Genomic DNA, 15,834 nt, shown 5'->3' with positions numbered 1-15,834 from the left:
ACTAATCTATTTCGGTCGATAGTGGCGCCCTGCATCTTCTTAACGGACGGTCGGTGTGGTGCACTGTGTGTGTGATGTGTGCATAATTTCCGTCTGCTGCCTTTTCCCCCATACAGCACACACTTAGCGGTCACCGAAAGTCGACGAAACCCTGTAACAGATTGCTAAACATGGCCCCGGCTGACAGCAATATGGGTTGGTTATTACATGTGTCGATGCTTCTAAAATGTATACCATTCGTGCTGCTTATATTGGTGAGAAGTTATTTCAAAATAATTTAAAAATAATATGAATTTAATTCATGAATTATGATTATATTTTGACTTTTTGTCTTAACATTTTCAACTCCCTGCCTGGGTTAATTTTCTAAACCGCTAAACCGCCATGACCGATGACCTCACAACCATGACAACATTTCTCTCAAAACCTCAGTGCAAAATCTTAACAACATGGACCTGAGACTAGAGTAGTGCCTAAAATAATAGAGCTAGGCATTGCAACCAAAGTACAACATGTCACTTGTCGGGAATATCATTATGGGGGTAGAGAACTATAGTATGACTCGTGTCATGAGGTTCGTTCGGCTATCGGTCGTCTCCCGTAATAATGGAGACGATAGCCGAACGAAGCTCATGGACATGATGGATCTAGTTTTAGAAGTACCGGTAGGCTACATCATGATTATTGGGGTTCCTTCCACTATTGTCTCCAGTTTTTGGAGACGAGATTGCGGAACGAACCTTAATATGTAATGTAATATAGTTCTAGGAGTAGGAGTACCGGCAGTATATAGCCCCACTTGTGTGGCCAAGGATTCAGCTATCCTTGGCCACACAAGTGGGGCTACGGTAGTATAGCACTAGTAGTAGTACCGTAGTAGTGGGCGTACATGTGTAGTCCTCCATTCATAGGAATGTACAGGGGTACAGCTGCAGGATAAGTAAGAAAATACTGTCAAGAGACAATGACATCATCGGTTTATTAAGTTGTTGCACCCGGGCCACCGTGTCGTGACCATCCTGACTATTTTAAAGGTTGCTGCACCAAAATCAAGAGGATTTTCTTCCTCTTGTCATGGTACTTATGGGGATTGTTCCGATCGTACTGTGACAGTGACACCTGTGACCCACTCGGTTCTAGAACTACATGCAATCATACTATAATTTATGTTTAAGTAGTAGAAGCTGGGTACTCTTTTTGAGGTTTGTTATGGCTTACGCTATCTCTGCGCGATACCGATAGATGATCGCAGAACAAACCTCATGTCATGCATGTTGGGCTGTCTGTAGTGTTATATATAATAAGTTAACTTAAATGGTTCTCTTGTTAATGATGCATCCCAATCGATCTTTATATTCCGACAAGAAAGATGTTGAAATGAAAGAGAGCAATTAGCCCATAACACAGCCAGACAAGGTAGGATATTACCGGTACCCATACCACCACCACACACAAAGAGTCATTGTTTTTTTAAAGCTATTACTTTTTAGGTCTAAAAACATGAATGTTGCAATGGTTCAAATGCAGTCACTTCTTCTAATCATCACCCACAAGGTAACTAGAGTACCTTCTACATCCACCTGGGGTACTCAACAAAGTCCACTTGGACAGCTGAGGTGAAGACTAGTTTTGTGAAGTGCCCGAGTTGCGTATGGAATGTGTAGAAAGTTGTGCAAATACATAATTTATAAATTAGTAGAAAAAAAAGACTTGGGCCTAATGAGAACAAATGAGCCAGAATTGGAAAGCAAAGGTTTTGCGTACACAACTTTTTAAAAGCTTTATTTTAAATGTGTTTCTTTTTGTTTTCTTTTCAAGGTGTCTATGGTATGCCGCACATCTTCCCAAACTGGACACATCACAGAACTAAACAGTGCAAATTTTGACAAGATTATACTATCTAATGAAGTAGTATTTGTCAACTTTTATGCTAATTGGTAAGTCACAAAGTGCAGAGCACTTTACATGAATGCAACCTGAATGCCATTTTGGGAGTAAAAATGTACACATTGAAATTGCCTTTCAAATAGGAAACGGTAGATGCGCATTGTCGGAGGTGCATAAAAATCAGCAACAATTCTTTTCATTTACAAGGTAGGAACTACATCCAACTTTGTCGTGTATGGGTAAAAACCAAAATTAATATTCTTTATCCCCGATGCAAATTTTACATCTCTTATACATCGAACTTGTTGAACACCCATTCAACTCGGTGTAACTTTATTGAGGCCAGAAGGCAAAAATAGTTAAACTCCTTCTTACTTTGTGTAAATTTGCTAATCAGGGATGAAGAATCTTTTGGGGTTTTACAATGTACCCTAAAGCACTGCTGTATACTCAGTATTTTCCCTGAGTCCTGTGAAAACGAGAATCCACGAAGGCATAAAACTTGGATGGGTTTCAAATCCACAACCTTTGTCATCATTGCAGATGAGATGGGTTAAAAAAAAACATTAAAAAAACCTAGACGACCGAGCTTAATGTCTCTAAATACAGGCTAAAAAACTTATTTCATCCGAAAGGCATGTTTATGATTGCATAGTGTTCTTTAGGTCTCTTTGAGCACTTATTTTCCCTTCTTTAATTAGTTAATTTTTTTCCCCAGAGTTTTGGTGTGCGTCTCTTTTTACAAGTTCACAGCTGGTCTGTTTTTACAATCCCTATTTGCATGTTAAAGTTTTGCTACTCCTATTGTATATTTTACAATTTTCCACATGTTGTTTATTTAATTTGTATAATTGCCTGTCATTATTCGCTTGAACATTTTGCTGATTTTAATCTTACTTTTACACCTTGTTTATTTTTTTGTCTATATTTTAAATGTTTCTCTGTATAAGCGCGCTGGAGCATTGCTTTGGATGGATGGCACTTTATTAATTTTTACTGTAATTATTATTATAAGAATAAGCAAACAAACACTACCATATTTAGGAAATGACAATCACGTACATTTTAAAATAATATTTCAGTGAAGTTTGTTAATAAAAAATGGCAGCACCGCATTTCCCTTGGTCAAATTCAAAATTTTACAGGGAATACAAAAATGTAAAAAGGCGATAGAATTACACTTTCACAAATATGAAAATATCAGAATTTGTTTAGACAGGGAACATTTTAGTAAATGTTATTGCTACAAAGCTTGAAATAATACTAGCTGAGGTGCCTTAGATTTTGAGAAATTAGTAAAAGATGTCCATTAAATACGTTTTAAAAGCTAAAATAATTTTTGTCTTTACAGACAAAGATTATTTTCGTGACTCGCTTTACTCATTTCTGAAAAACTAAAGCACCTCAGCAAGTAATATTTAAAGGGAAGCTTTCTACCGTAACCGTAAATATTTTCAAACTGTCTGAGTTTAATGTAAATCTGTGGACATGTTGTGTTTTGTGTCCTACAATAAGTACACAGACATTAATATTCATGAACTGGATTGGTAAAATAAACTTATTATGTATGATGAAAAGAGCATTAAAATATTAAAAACTTGTATGATTTGCACTTAATGAACAGTACAAAACACTTGTCAAAGAAAGCAAAATCTAGACAAAATCACAGCTTAGACAGTGTTCGATAATAAAATATAGTTTAAAACAAACAGTCTGTAAGTGGTTGCTTTCCAATCACAGCCAAACAAATGAATAAATAAACAAATGAGTAACACAAGGTGTGAATTGAACAAACACAAAATCACATGAGACTTGAACAGTAAAACAACGTACCATGAAAAACGAAAATTTTGCCTACATTCAATAATAAATAAAAAAAAATACAGCTAGCAGAAAAAGTCAAAACCAACAATATTAACGCAAGAACTCGCTAGACCAGCAAGGGGATTTTAACAACCGAATTAAAAACATGCTTTAAATAGAAAGAAGTAAGATGATCAAACTAAAATAAATAAATTTTAACAATATTAATGATTATAAAAAAATAAAATTAAAAAAACTAGTAGTAAACCATCATATTATTAAGTACACGTAGTGTAAGACTGGAAAATTATTATGTTTTGAGGTATTTTTAATTAAATTATTGAGTGGTAATCAGACACTGCGGTCATATTCTATAATATCGTATGAGTGCTAATTGCTTTGATGAGGTACTGGTGGATACCTGCGGCATGGAGGTCGTTCTACCATGCATGAAAGTATCCTTAGACCTACTACATGTACTGTGATCGAGAGTATTGTGTTAGGCGTGTCAATTACATTGTATTGTGTATGTCAAACAAAGCAACTTAACAACATCTGTGACACTAGCTCTGACAGACAGAGATGTGTTTGGTCAGTCGTACAGTGCAATGCTTACATGATAGTTAAATTAAGTGATTTAAATTTGTACACAAAGGAAGGAAAACGGAAAACATTTAGATACAGTGCACAAAAATTGTATTGTGCCACAAACATTGATGTACACATTTTGGGGGTAATAACCAGGATTTCTATAAAAAGAGTTGTGGCTTTTGATTGACAAATTGTCAAAAAAAAAGCTTTCTTACAATATTGAAATTGTTTTGACCCACCCACCAAGCCCAAATTAGGCACCAAATAGGCCTACTAAGAAACAAAGTTATGCCTCAAATGAGGTTAGATCAAAGGTAAAAAAAATGGTTATTTTTGTTTGGCTGGGTATTGTTCTTCCTTTTATGTTTTAAAATATCTGTGATTGTTTGAAATGAAAACTTAATTTCAATTTTCAGTTCGTTCTTTTGAACCACCCACCTACAATTAAAAAAAAAAGAAGTTTTGTTGTGACTATTACTATTCTGAATGGCCGCTTACACTTGATTCTGTTTGTTGTTCTGCAGGTGTCGCTTTAGTCAGATGCTGAAACCTGTGATTGAAGAGACGGCTAAGGCAGTGAAAGAGGAGTTTAGGGAGCCAGGGCAGGTAGTCGTGGCTGCCCTTGATTGCCAACGAGAAGGTAAGGATCACTGACCTACTCAAGTCTGTCTTATAGATGACCACAAGAATCAGAGTCCAACAGATTGAGTTTAAAACCATGCTGTTGGATTTTGTTGGAGCGAGAAAGGACCCTTATAAATCACTTGAGGGATTTAAAAGATGTTTGTTTTGCATGAGGGATAAAGAATATAATTTGTTTTCCCCCCTTAACAAAATCCACGAGCCAATCACTTGGGTGGGATTTTAACTGTCTCTAGCCACTGGGCCACGGTGGTATAGTGGAAAGACGTCTGCTCAAGCAACGCACTAGCTACATAAGAAGCACCATATTACCAAGTAGACTTGTTGTTTGGTTTACCCAGATGCACTAGCTAAGAAGTACCGTAATACCAAACAGGAACCTATCCACCTTATTGGCATCCCTTTAGCGTTTCTCAAGCTCAATCACCACCAATAGTCCAGCGTTCTCCTGAAGATGAGCAGAGTATACTGTTTGAAACGTCAAAACCTCCCTGGCTCTTTTTCAGAGCCAACACTCCCTCAAAGAGATCTTAGACAAAGTTGTACCTGCAAGTTTACTATTTGGTATTTTAGTTACTTAGTAACGGAACTTTTTTGTTAAAAGTACCATGGATGTGTTGTATTGTTTGAATTCTAGATAAGAAGTTCCATTACCAAGTAGACTTTTTTCGTATTTCTTGAACGTAGTTGTACGAGATAAAATATTTACCATTGTAGATTTTTTGTTTGGTTTACGCAGATGCTCTAGCTAAGAGGTATCATATAACAAAGTACCCAACACTAAAGATGTTCCGTAATGGACAGCTTGCCAAACGAGAATATCGTGCACAACGTTCCAAGGACGCCTTCGTGAAATACCTCAAGGAACAAATGGCAGATCCCATTGTCCGCATGCAGACGCAGGATGACCTAAAAAAAATTGATGTGAGTGCATTTCATTTCTTTGTTATTCAGCAAGTTTTCGTAGATTCTCTGTTGATGCAGTGTTATAACAACTGAGGACCAGTAAAAACTGGACGCTGCCGTTTTTCATGTATATTTATCTTGTTGCTATATTGAGAGATCACTTTGTCCCGCTTCCACGTTATTACAATTGCTAGTTGTAAATTTCATGCCAATTGTGCTTTTAGACTTTTTTTATACCAGTAGTAGCTTTCCATTGTTTTGTACGTATCTTCATGTTGCTATTGTTTTTTGTCCTTTTTTAATTTTTTTATTCTTTTGTTATCAAAGTTTTAAAATGTGTACAGCTAAAATTTTTGTAGTGTAGGTTTTAAGCAAGTGTATTAAATCCAACCGTTTTTATTTTAAGGTTGCTATTCTATTCTAAAACAAGGAAATACTGAGCAATCTGGCCCGCACAGATTGTTCATAATTTAACTTACAGATTTATATCAAACGACAAAATTGAGAGGAAATCTTAAGATATTGATCAGTGACAAAGCTGACAGACGAGTGAAACCTTAAAGCAATAAAGGATTAATCACAGATATGACTTGTGATGAATGTCCCAAATGCTCTACAAGGTGGCGCTTTCATACTTCGCTGTCTCCATTGTCACACAAAGAAATGTAACACCCTATTCAGACAGGCGCCCCAGAGTCCCATCAAACCAAATTCTGAATTAAGTACATGCAAAGTTAGACATCTGAGACACTTAGGAGCGACTGGATGCACTAGAATGCTAGAAGTCGAAAGTTTGACTGTTGTAGTCTGTCGGAACGACTCTGGAGCGCCTTGGTTTCAGACGTTGATCTTGTTATGGGCCGAGCCAATGTAAATGTTATGTTAAGTCCGTCTGTCTGAAACCAACTTTGACTTGGGTCAATCTGGAGTCGCTCCTTATTTAATTGGTTTGGTGCGACTCTGGGACCTATGTCTGAAATGGGTGTAAGATTAGATTAAAAGTAGTTGAAATGAGTGACCTCTACTTTCAAGAACCGATGTTATACATGTAACCATCCACTATTAATTAACAAATCAATTAATTTACAAATCTTAATTTTCCAGGAGTCAAAGCGAAACATCATCGCCTACTTTAAATCTCCCAATACCAACGAGTATGCAATCCTTAGACGAACTGCGAGCTCGTTACGAGATGATTGTAGCTTTTATGTAGGAGTGGGGTAAGTTACTGCCATTAATTAACCTATTAAAAGCAGTGGACAATATTGGTAATTGTCAAAGACTGGTCTTCACAGTTGGTGTATCTCAACATATTCATAAAATAACTAACCTGTGAAAATTTGATCTCAATTGGTCATCGAAATTGCGAGATAATAATGAAAGAAAAATAACCCTTGCAACATGAAGTTGTGTGCGTTTAGATGGTTGATTTCAAGACCTCAAGTTTAGAGCTTGAGGTCTCGAAACCAAGTTCGTGGAAAATTACTTCTTTCATGAAAACTATGGCACTTCAGAGGGAACCGTTTCTCACAATGTTTTATACCATCAACCTCTCCCAATTACTCGTCACCAAGAAAGGTTTTATGCCAATAGGTGTTTTGAGTAATTACCAATAGTGTCCACTGCCTTTAAAGGCACTGGGCATCTTTGGTTGTTGTCAAAGACCAGTATTTTTACTTCACAAATCTGTGAAAATTTGGACTCAAATGGTCATCGAAGTTGCAAGAGTACAATGAATGAAAAAACACCCTTGTTGCACAAAGTTGTGTGCTTTCAGATGCCCAAATAAAAGGCTCTCTTCCTCTTTGGTTGTTGTCAAAGACCAGTATTTTCATTTAACAAATCTGTGAAAATTTGAACTCAATTGGTCATTGAAGTTGCAAGAGTACAATGAATGAAAACACCATTTCAGATGCCTAAAAAGGGCTGCAGGCCTGAGGTTGTGTAGTATTTAATTGAGAAATAACCTCTTTCTCAAAAACTACTTCAGAGGGAGTCGTTTCTCACAATGTTTTATACTATCAACACCTCTCAATTGCTTATTACCAAATAAGTTTTTTGAGTAATTACATGTTTACTGAAATATGAAGGAGTGTCAGATGATATTTTGTGCTTTTTGTCTCATTTTTACAGCGATAACTTCAAATCGGACACAGTTTCAGGAGATAACATAATGTTCAGGCCTCCGAGGGTAAGTAATGGTTACACTTAAAGGATTTGGGTACTTTTTCAAAATGTCCATAGATTTACATTAAACTTACAGGGTTTGAAGATAATGATAGTGGAAAGCTTCCCTTCAAATATTACTTACTGAGGTGCTGTAGTTTTTAATAAATGAGTAAACTAATGTCATGAAGATACGTTTGTAAATGATTAAAATAATTTTCGTCTCATGAGACAAAAATTATTTTCATGACATTGTTTTACTCATTTCCCCAAACCTACAGCACCTCAGCACATAATATTTTCAGGGAAGCTTTCTACTATCATTATCTTCAAACTGTGTAAGTTTAGTGTAAATCTGTGGACATTGTGTTTTTTTTTTTCTACAAAAGTTACATAGACCCTTTAAATACTAAGAGCTGTCTTTAATCTAGCCTGAACTATGACGTCACACTTTGAGGCTTGTGAATAATGCAAGATACCAGCTTGACCGGATGTTCGGATCCTTACGAATGTACCTTTGACCTCCATTCATTTCACACAGAGATTTACAGTCAATTCATACGTACATTCATGTGTTCATAGTGAATTAAACAACACTGCTTTATGAAATCATTAATGAGCACTGGTTTTTGTCAACCATGTTTTGATCAAAAATGTTGATCTATATAAAAGAAATCAAATAAGTTCCATTTTACATTGATGATTGTAATGATTCTTCTTATCTTTGTTTACTATTTAGACTAAAGATCAAGACATGCTGTATCTAGGCTCCATGCTGAACTTTAACCTTCTTCACACCTGGGCTAGCGATAAATGCATTCCCCTAGTACGAGAAATAACCTTTGAAAATGGAGAGGTATGTACAATAATGGTGTGTAAGTCATTATCTTATCGTCGAAGTATGAGACCAGTTCATTTGCACAACACCTTGTAATTGTTTACAACTTGCTGTGGCGCAATATGCTGACTGATCAAGTACTCAATGTTTGACTTTCTTTGGTAGGAATTGACTGAGGAGGGATTACCGTTCCTGATCCTGTTCCATAAACCAGATGATGTGGATATCGTCAAGAGATTTAACAACATCATCAGTAGGGAACTTGTCGGCGATAAAGGTATGGATCACAACTTCAAATATTCTTTGTAAATGAAAAGGTTTAAACCACATTTGATCCAGTCTATGAGAACATTGAGCTTGACCGCCCTGTGTGTCTTCTGTGGAGGTGGCTTATTGCATCATGTGACTCGCTTGTATGTCAAAATGGTCATCACGTGACTGTTCATAGACCGTTTATACTTGTTTTCATTGGTCAATGTTCATGACTTCTACTATACATGTATGGCCCTCAAAAATGGCGTACGCACATCAATAAAAGTGGTCTCACAACGAAATCGCACAATTTTTTGCACTCAACATTCTTCGAGCTCGATTCCTATGATCCAGTCTAATACACCTTTTGTGTGATTTCTGTAATTAACATAAAACTGATGAACAGAGACTAATTTACATGAAAAGGATAAATGGAAACTAGTTTATGTGAAACTGTTAAGTAAATGTTCTTTGCTAAGCAGAAATAGAATGGGAACCTGCTATGAGCAGTGTACATTAGATTGTATTTTGACTGGTATCCCATTTCTGCTCGGAGTATGATCTTGTTCACAGTAGTACCAAAGACAACATGATGATTTTAGAAATCTTAGGATTATACAAGACTTAGTTTGAAAATGGTGTTGGTATAATTTGATTGTCAGTGATGTGTATTTGTATCTGCCTTTTATGTCTGATATTATTATCTTTGGATTTTCATATTTCAATGATAGCCATCAATGGTACGTAAACTCTTTGTGAATGAAACTTCCGCTAGTTTTTTTTCTGTGGGGATTTTCTTCTTCAGATTTGACAGATTTGTTTAGGGTGTAGTTCTTGTTAATTTTAATGTTGATTTCTGACGCTGTTTTTGCCTAAAGCTAGCAGCCTACCAAGGTGTCTTTTTCTTTGATTTTGACAGTTCATAGAATATTTTTCTGAGAAAGTATGTAAGCATCCGGTTCTTCAGTTTACAAACAAATTGATTTTGCATTATATTAAAATTCTTGCCGAAACCCTTTTAAATTTTAAAACAAAATTTTAAAAAAGTTTGGTGTTTTGAACTGGTGCATGTATGTTTTTCATTCTTAGGATTGAAAAACCTTTTGGGTAGCTTTTTCATTCAATTGTTTGGGTCACTAAGGAGTTTCTTCAGCACTTTTGTCACAGGCATTTTGTTGGTTTTGGACAAACACTTGAAGGTGTTAAAAAGCATGATTCAAAGGGAAGCATAGTGTTAGCAAATAAGAGTACAAGTCTGCTTAGTTTGTAATTGACAAATTCAGTGCTTCTGTAACTTACTCACCTTGACTTTCATTAAAACCCAGGACTGCTGTTTTTGAAAGTAGAGCATGTTATTTTTGTTGGTTTATCAGGAATTTCCAAGAAGGCATTTTAAGTAATGGTAGTGCTGGTGTTGAAAAGCCTTCCCTGTAATGTTTTTATTTATTTATCTAGGAAGGTAGTTATTCAAATCATTAATATATTGCACTGCACAATTCATTAATCACTCTGTGCTGGTTTTGTCTTTCAATATTCAGATTACTAATTTTGGTTTTTACCCTTACACTGATGTGTGGTAGCACTGTACTTTCTGTGAAAAAATCACAGGCATATTACTTGGGTGGGATTCGAAAACACAACCTTATACCAACTAGACCACTGAGATTGCCTGGGTTTGAGGCAGTTTGAATCCTATGTTTTAGCAGCGGCTACTGCAGCAATTTAATAATGTTAAATTTGCATCGGGGATGTGAATTCACTGTACTGTACACGCTTACAGACAGTTCCGTGCACATTTGTGCCACTTTAGACAACTTTAGCAGTTGAACGGTCTCAAATGGTTGGTCAACTCATTGGAAATTGTAAGCCAAGATTAGGGTTGTCAATAGACCCCTTGTATATATGATGTTACACCAGGCCTGGTACTTCTCGGAGGCAATCTCCATGCCCTCAGGTCAATTCCTCTGTGCCCTTGAAATGCTCTAGTAGAAATTTACAATTTCCTTATCATAGGGTGCCCTTTGCTTAGAAAATGCCTTGGTTTCCTTTGCATACGAAGCATACAGGCCTGTCACACTCTCGAAAAGTGACCCGAAACTCAGTTTACGATAGCTGTTCTTTGAGTGTGAAACTGTGTGCGTGATCTCAGCATCCATGTAGCATTTCGCTTTATCCAAGGGGGTGTATTGATTGAAGGGAAGTAACTTTGTTAAACCCAACTCTACCTTTGTCTCTTATCATCAGGTAGTGTCAATTTCCTGACAGCCGATGGTACCAAGTTCTCCCATCCCCTACATCATCTAGGAAAGACGGCAAAGGACTTGCCACTGATTGCCATCGACAGCTTCAGACATATGTACCTGTTTCCCAATGTCCAAGAATTGGAGTAGGTCACCTTTTTCTTCTGAAATTCGTTTCTTCTTTAGGTTTTGTCAGAAATTGTTGATTTCCGTTTAGGTTTTGCAGGTCTCAGATTTGTTATTTGTCGTGGTGTCCGAATTTCTGCAGGGAAATATCCATTTATGTATACCTAGTTTCAAATGTGGTCGGTTTGGCTTTGCATCTTAGATGCTCAGTTTAGAGAGACTCAGCCAAAGCGTCGAGACACTTATAGGTTTCAACATAGAAACGCATCAACACTTGGCAGTGTTGTATTTTGAATCACTAAAATGTAACTGTATTCCTGAGGAGAAAACTTAATTGTGACACAATTTAATAACACCTACTCTATTGTTTGTAAATCCAGTGTATCCGGCAAACTTAAACAACTCATTCAAGATCTTCACTCGGGGAAACTTCACAGAGAATTTCACCACGGTCCAGATAAACAAGATCCCAATAAACAGATAGTTCAAGGGACGGTGGGAAGCAAGACAGCCGGGAAGGATGACTCCACAGATCCCCCAGAGAGTACGTTCGTCAAACTCAAGCCAAGCACTAATAGATACTCATTCAGAGATGAACTTTAAGCTTGATTTGTAGATGGTTCACTTTTAACTAGCAATCTTTGGTGAAGCCTTTTAAAAGATTATAACAAGATGATAGTAATAGGTAGATTACAGGGTTCTGCCCAGAATTTCTTCAGTGGTGGAAAACTTGTTTTCCTGGACACCATTGCGAGATGGAGCAGTTACATGGTGGATCTTATAGACTCAAATCAAAGGAGAGCTCACTCAAAATGAATGGTTTCAGATACCATTTTTACTGGTCATTACCCAATTTTACATTGTGTTGAAATTGAACGGAAATTGCAAGTGTAGTTTTAAAATTAACTTTGGAAATGGTAGTGGTCGGAAACAGAGGAAACTATTCCAGTGGTGGTTTGGGAATCCCAAATGTCGGGTGGGTTTTCCGGCACGGACCACTGTTGGCAGAACCCTGGTAGAATGTTTTTTACTTTTCATCGGGAAAAATTGATAAAAACAAAACAATTATCTAAAATTTTCACTGATTTGATCCATTGCTTGATATGTAATGAATTTTGATTTGATTTCCACTTTGTCCTCTTTGTCATGTGCTCGTGTTAAGTAGATATTAGATAAATGTAAAATTCCTGGCAAACAGTATTTGAGTTTTGTTTTTTTTCTTTATTTTTTTAATTGCTCTTTTAAATTTTATAATCAAGGCAGTATCACCATGGAGATACGTTTAATCAGGTGAACTTTTGGAAAGTTTGGGCAGTAGACCATGGAGGTAATGATGTTAAGTTGACCATGCTGTATACAATGTTACCAACCATGAGCAAGTTCGAGTTGGCACATTTAGTCGACCCGTGGTTGACTACTGACAAGCAATGTACATGCGCAGTGACGCACTCACTTGAACGACTCATTTGGAAGTCTAGTCAACCTTCCACCTTTTCGCTTTAGTTTAACTGGTTCCCCTCTGCACTTTACACATGTTAGAATGGAACATGCTGTTGGGACCAGTGAAGAAACCATGGGCTTGAGGCTGGTTCCAAATGGTCGACCACAGCAGTAGTCAACCAGAATGGAACATGCTGTTGGGTCCAGTGAAGAAACCATGGGCTCGCGGCTGGTTCCAAATGGTCGCCCACAGTAATCAACCATTGGTCGACCAGCCTTGGTTCGAGTGCAAACAAATAATGGTCAACCTTTAGTTTACCATTGTGCACACTCAAACTTTCTCCAAATTGTGACTTATTACAAAATGAGGGTCAAGTAATGCGGTTTCAAGTCCCAAAACACAGCTTCCTTAAGTTACACTTCAGCATGATCTTTTTTTAGTTTCCAATCAATTAGTTAATAATTAAGTGATTATTTTGTCTATACGCATGGGTATTAATTGAGTAACTCATTCTGCAAGGTCAATGAATGCTAGAAGATAGTGGGGAAAAAAAAGAGTATAGGAGGAGGTCACAAAACTGAATGGTTTCCCTTGTCACTACTTCAACTTTCTACCTTTTTATTTTTATTTTTCAAATTCTGTATTACGAATTAATTTCATGGTTGTACCAGTGATTTTAACAATGAGATTACCCCCCCCCCCCAAAAGTTAACAAGAAATAAATGAATAATAAATACAAATTAGTAATAAATGGCTGACTTCCTACAGGTCTTAAATCAGGCAGGCCTGGAATTTCTTCTTTGAGGTATGAGAGGGCAGGCTTATTTTCATATTGAAAAGGGCACTTCCAAAGGGGAAAGTAGATAGCACATGGTGTTACCGCAAACCAAATATATAGGGAAACTTATTAGTAAAAAATACACACATTAGCCTGAAGCTCCAGATCTTCCAATGCATTAACATCTATTTTAAACATGTTTTCACTGTTTACATGTTTTGACCAATGGTGAAGTGACTTGGTGGAAAGAAGCAGAAAATATTGCTTAGCATAATTTTGTCCTAACATGCTTTATAAAATTGAGCCCTGCCCATAGAAAAGTTCAGATGTTAAAAGTGTTGGAAAATACTGAATAAGAAACGGTTTGCAAGGAATTCTATATCTTTAGATGGTTGGGTGTAAGAGATTCAAAAACCCTAATTCTTGTATAACTTTGTGACTTGAGATAAGTTGATGTAACATTTAATTATTTCAACCTATGCTATAAACATTTCCAGATAGTTTTATCCTGTAGCTTGACCTAAGTTTGTAGGCCGTATGTTTTTATTTAATACATTTGACTTTGGCACTTGTAGGCTTATGTTGTTTCAACTTTTTAAAATCTTTGACTTTTCTGCTGAATTCCGTTTACACTTTACAGTAAGGATGTACATGATTTATGTGTATATCTCAAATTTTATTTATTATTAATTGAAAAAACACAATGAACAAGTTTAGACCGAAGAGTACAGATTATTATAAAACTCTACAAATTCCAACCTTCCCTGATAAATTCAATGTTTAGAAATGTTGCCTTTATGCCACTATAGATCTTTCTTTCGCAACATCACAGCCCGAGTTTTTTGCCAACAAAGGTTGAAAGACTATACAAAGCCATCAATGCAAAACAAAGCACATAACAATTTGTAAACAAAAATGGCAAACAACTATTCAAAAACAGTGATGAATTTGTTGAAAACAAAGCAGCCAATCATAGGAGATATCTTGTTTAATTAAAAGTTTGCAATTTTTTTAGAAGAATTCATTTTGGTCACCAACTAGCACGGTTTGTTCATCAACACTGGAAAGGTCTATAAAACTTTGAAGTTAGTAAAAAGGTAACATTTTGATTCAATAAACCATGTGGTGAATCTGTTATGGGAAGAAAACATAGAGTTATATATAAGTACTAGAGGGCGCACGAGTAATTGCTTCGTACACAAACGCCACGGGACCGCAAGATGACAAGCGCGTCATTCTGCACGCGCGTTGAATATGAAATACACGTTTGAGTTTTTTTTTTATTGAACGCTCACGCGATGCTGTTTGTTCAACTTACAAAATGGCCGCACAAACACACGCTGTGAGATAGCTGTTTTGTCAACTTAGAAAATGGCCGCCTGCTCGCATACCGGGGCGCGTATATAGGCCAGTGCGCGCTCTAGTTCTTATATATAAGGCCGTGTCCGAAACGACGACTTCGGCTACAGCTACGTCTAGATCAGCGCGTCTGTCAGTGTTGAAGAATAGGCAGACGCGCGCGATCTAGCCGTAGCTGTAGCCGAAGTCGCCGTTTCGGACACGGCCTAACTCTATGGAAGGAACCTTTATAGTTAGTCTGTGTACTTGTTTTACTTTATCCAGTATCGTATTGCAGGATGTTGATTACCAGGCAGGTTATCAGAGCGAGGCATTAAAACCACATTATTGTGGTAACTTTGGAAGGAAAAAAAAAGCAAATTGTAGAGGATATTTTGAGTCATGAGTTCTTCTGGGATTATTAACTGATGACTTTAGTGGTGAATGAATAAGACAAAGTTAAAACAAAAAATGCTGCGTTTTCTTTAATAGGTCCTGATTTTATCCTGATTAAAAATATCTGATTATTCCACCGGTGATGGTAAAATGCTTGAAGTGTCAAGGGTGTTTAATCTTTTTGTCTATTCTTGTCACTAATTGGCTTTGAGGAAAATAGTTATAAATCCGTATTTCGTTGACAGGTTGTGCGTGCTTTATGGTTTCTATATAGGATGGGGAAAGTGTTGACGCGAAGGAGATTTATAAAAACTACTAACCAGAATTTTCTGGACAAAGTTTTGCTTCCCTCCTTCCTGAGTGCAGCCTTACATATGCGAGGATATCTGCGTGTTTGCGCATGTGTCCAAGAAAAATAAGTAGCACATGC

The 15,834-nt window shown here is 36.8% G+C and overlaps 1 protein-coding gene across 1 annotated transcript; it reads left to right on the top strand.

Annotated features, from left to right (window-relative positions):
• The first annotated feature begins 97 nt into the window (after positions 1–97).
• LOC139939727 (endoplasmic reticulum resident protein 44-like) lies at positions 98–15,555 on the top strand. Its single transcript, XM_071935818.1, has 10 exons — positions 98–254; positions 1,819–1,937; positions 4,806–4,921; positions 5,663–5,847; positions 6,934–7,049; positions 7,963–8,020; positions 8,735–8,851; positions 8,999–9,110; positions 11,330–11,471; positions 11,832–15,555. Exons 1-10 carry the CDS (start codon positions 171–173, stop codon positions 12,052–12,054), a joined length of 1,272 nt encoding a protein of 423 aa, XP_071791919.1. The 5' UTR covers positions 98–170; the 3' UTR covers positions 12,055–15,555.
• Positions 15,556–15,834: the final 279 nt, after the last annotated feature.

This window comes from Asterias amurensis, chromosome 7 (genome assembly GCF_032118995.1).
Source record: "Asterias amurensis chromosome 7, ASM3211899v1".
Classification (NCBI taxonomy): Eukaryota; Metazoa; Echinodermata; class Asteroidea; order Forcipulatida; family Asteriidae; genus Asterias; species Asterias amurensis.
This window is presented reverse-complemented; position numbering and strand designations above follow the sequence as displayed.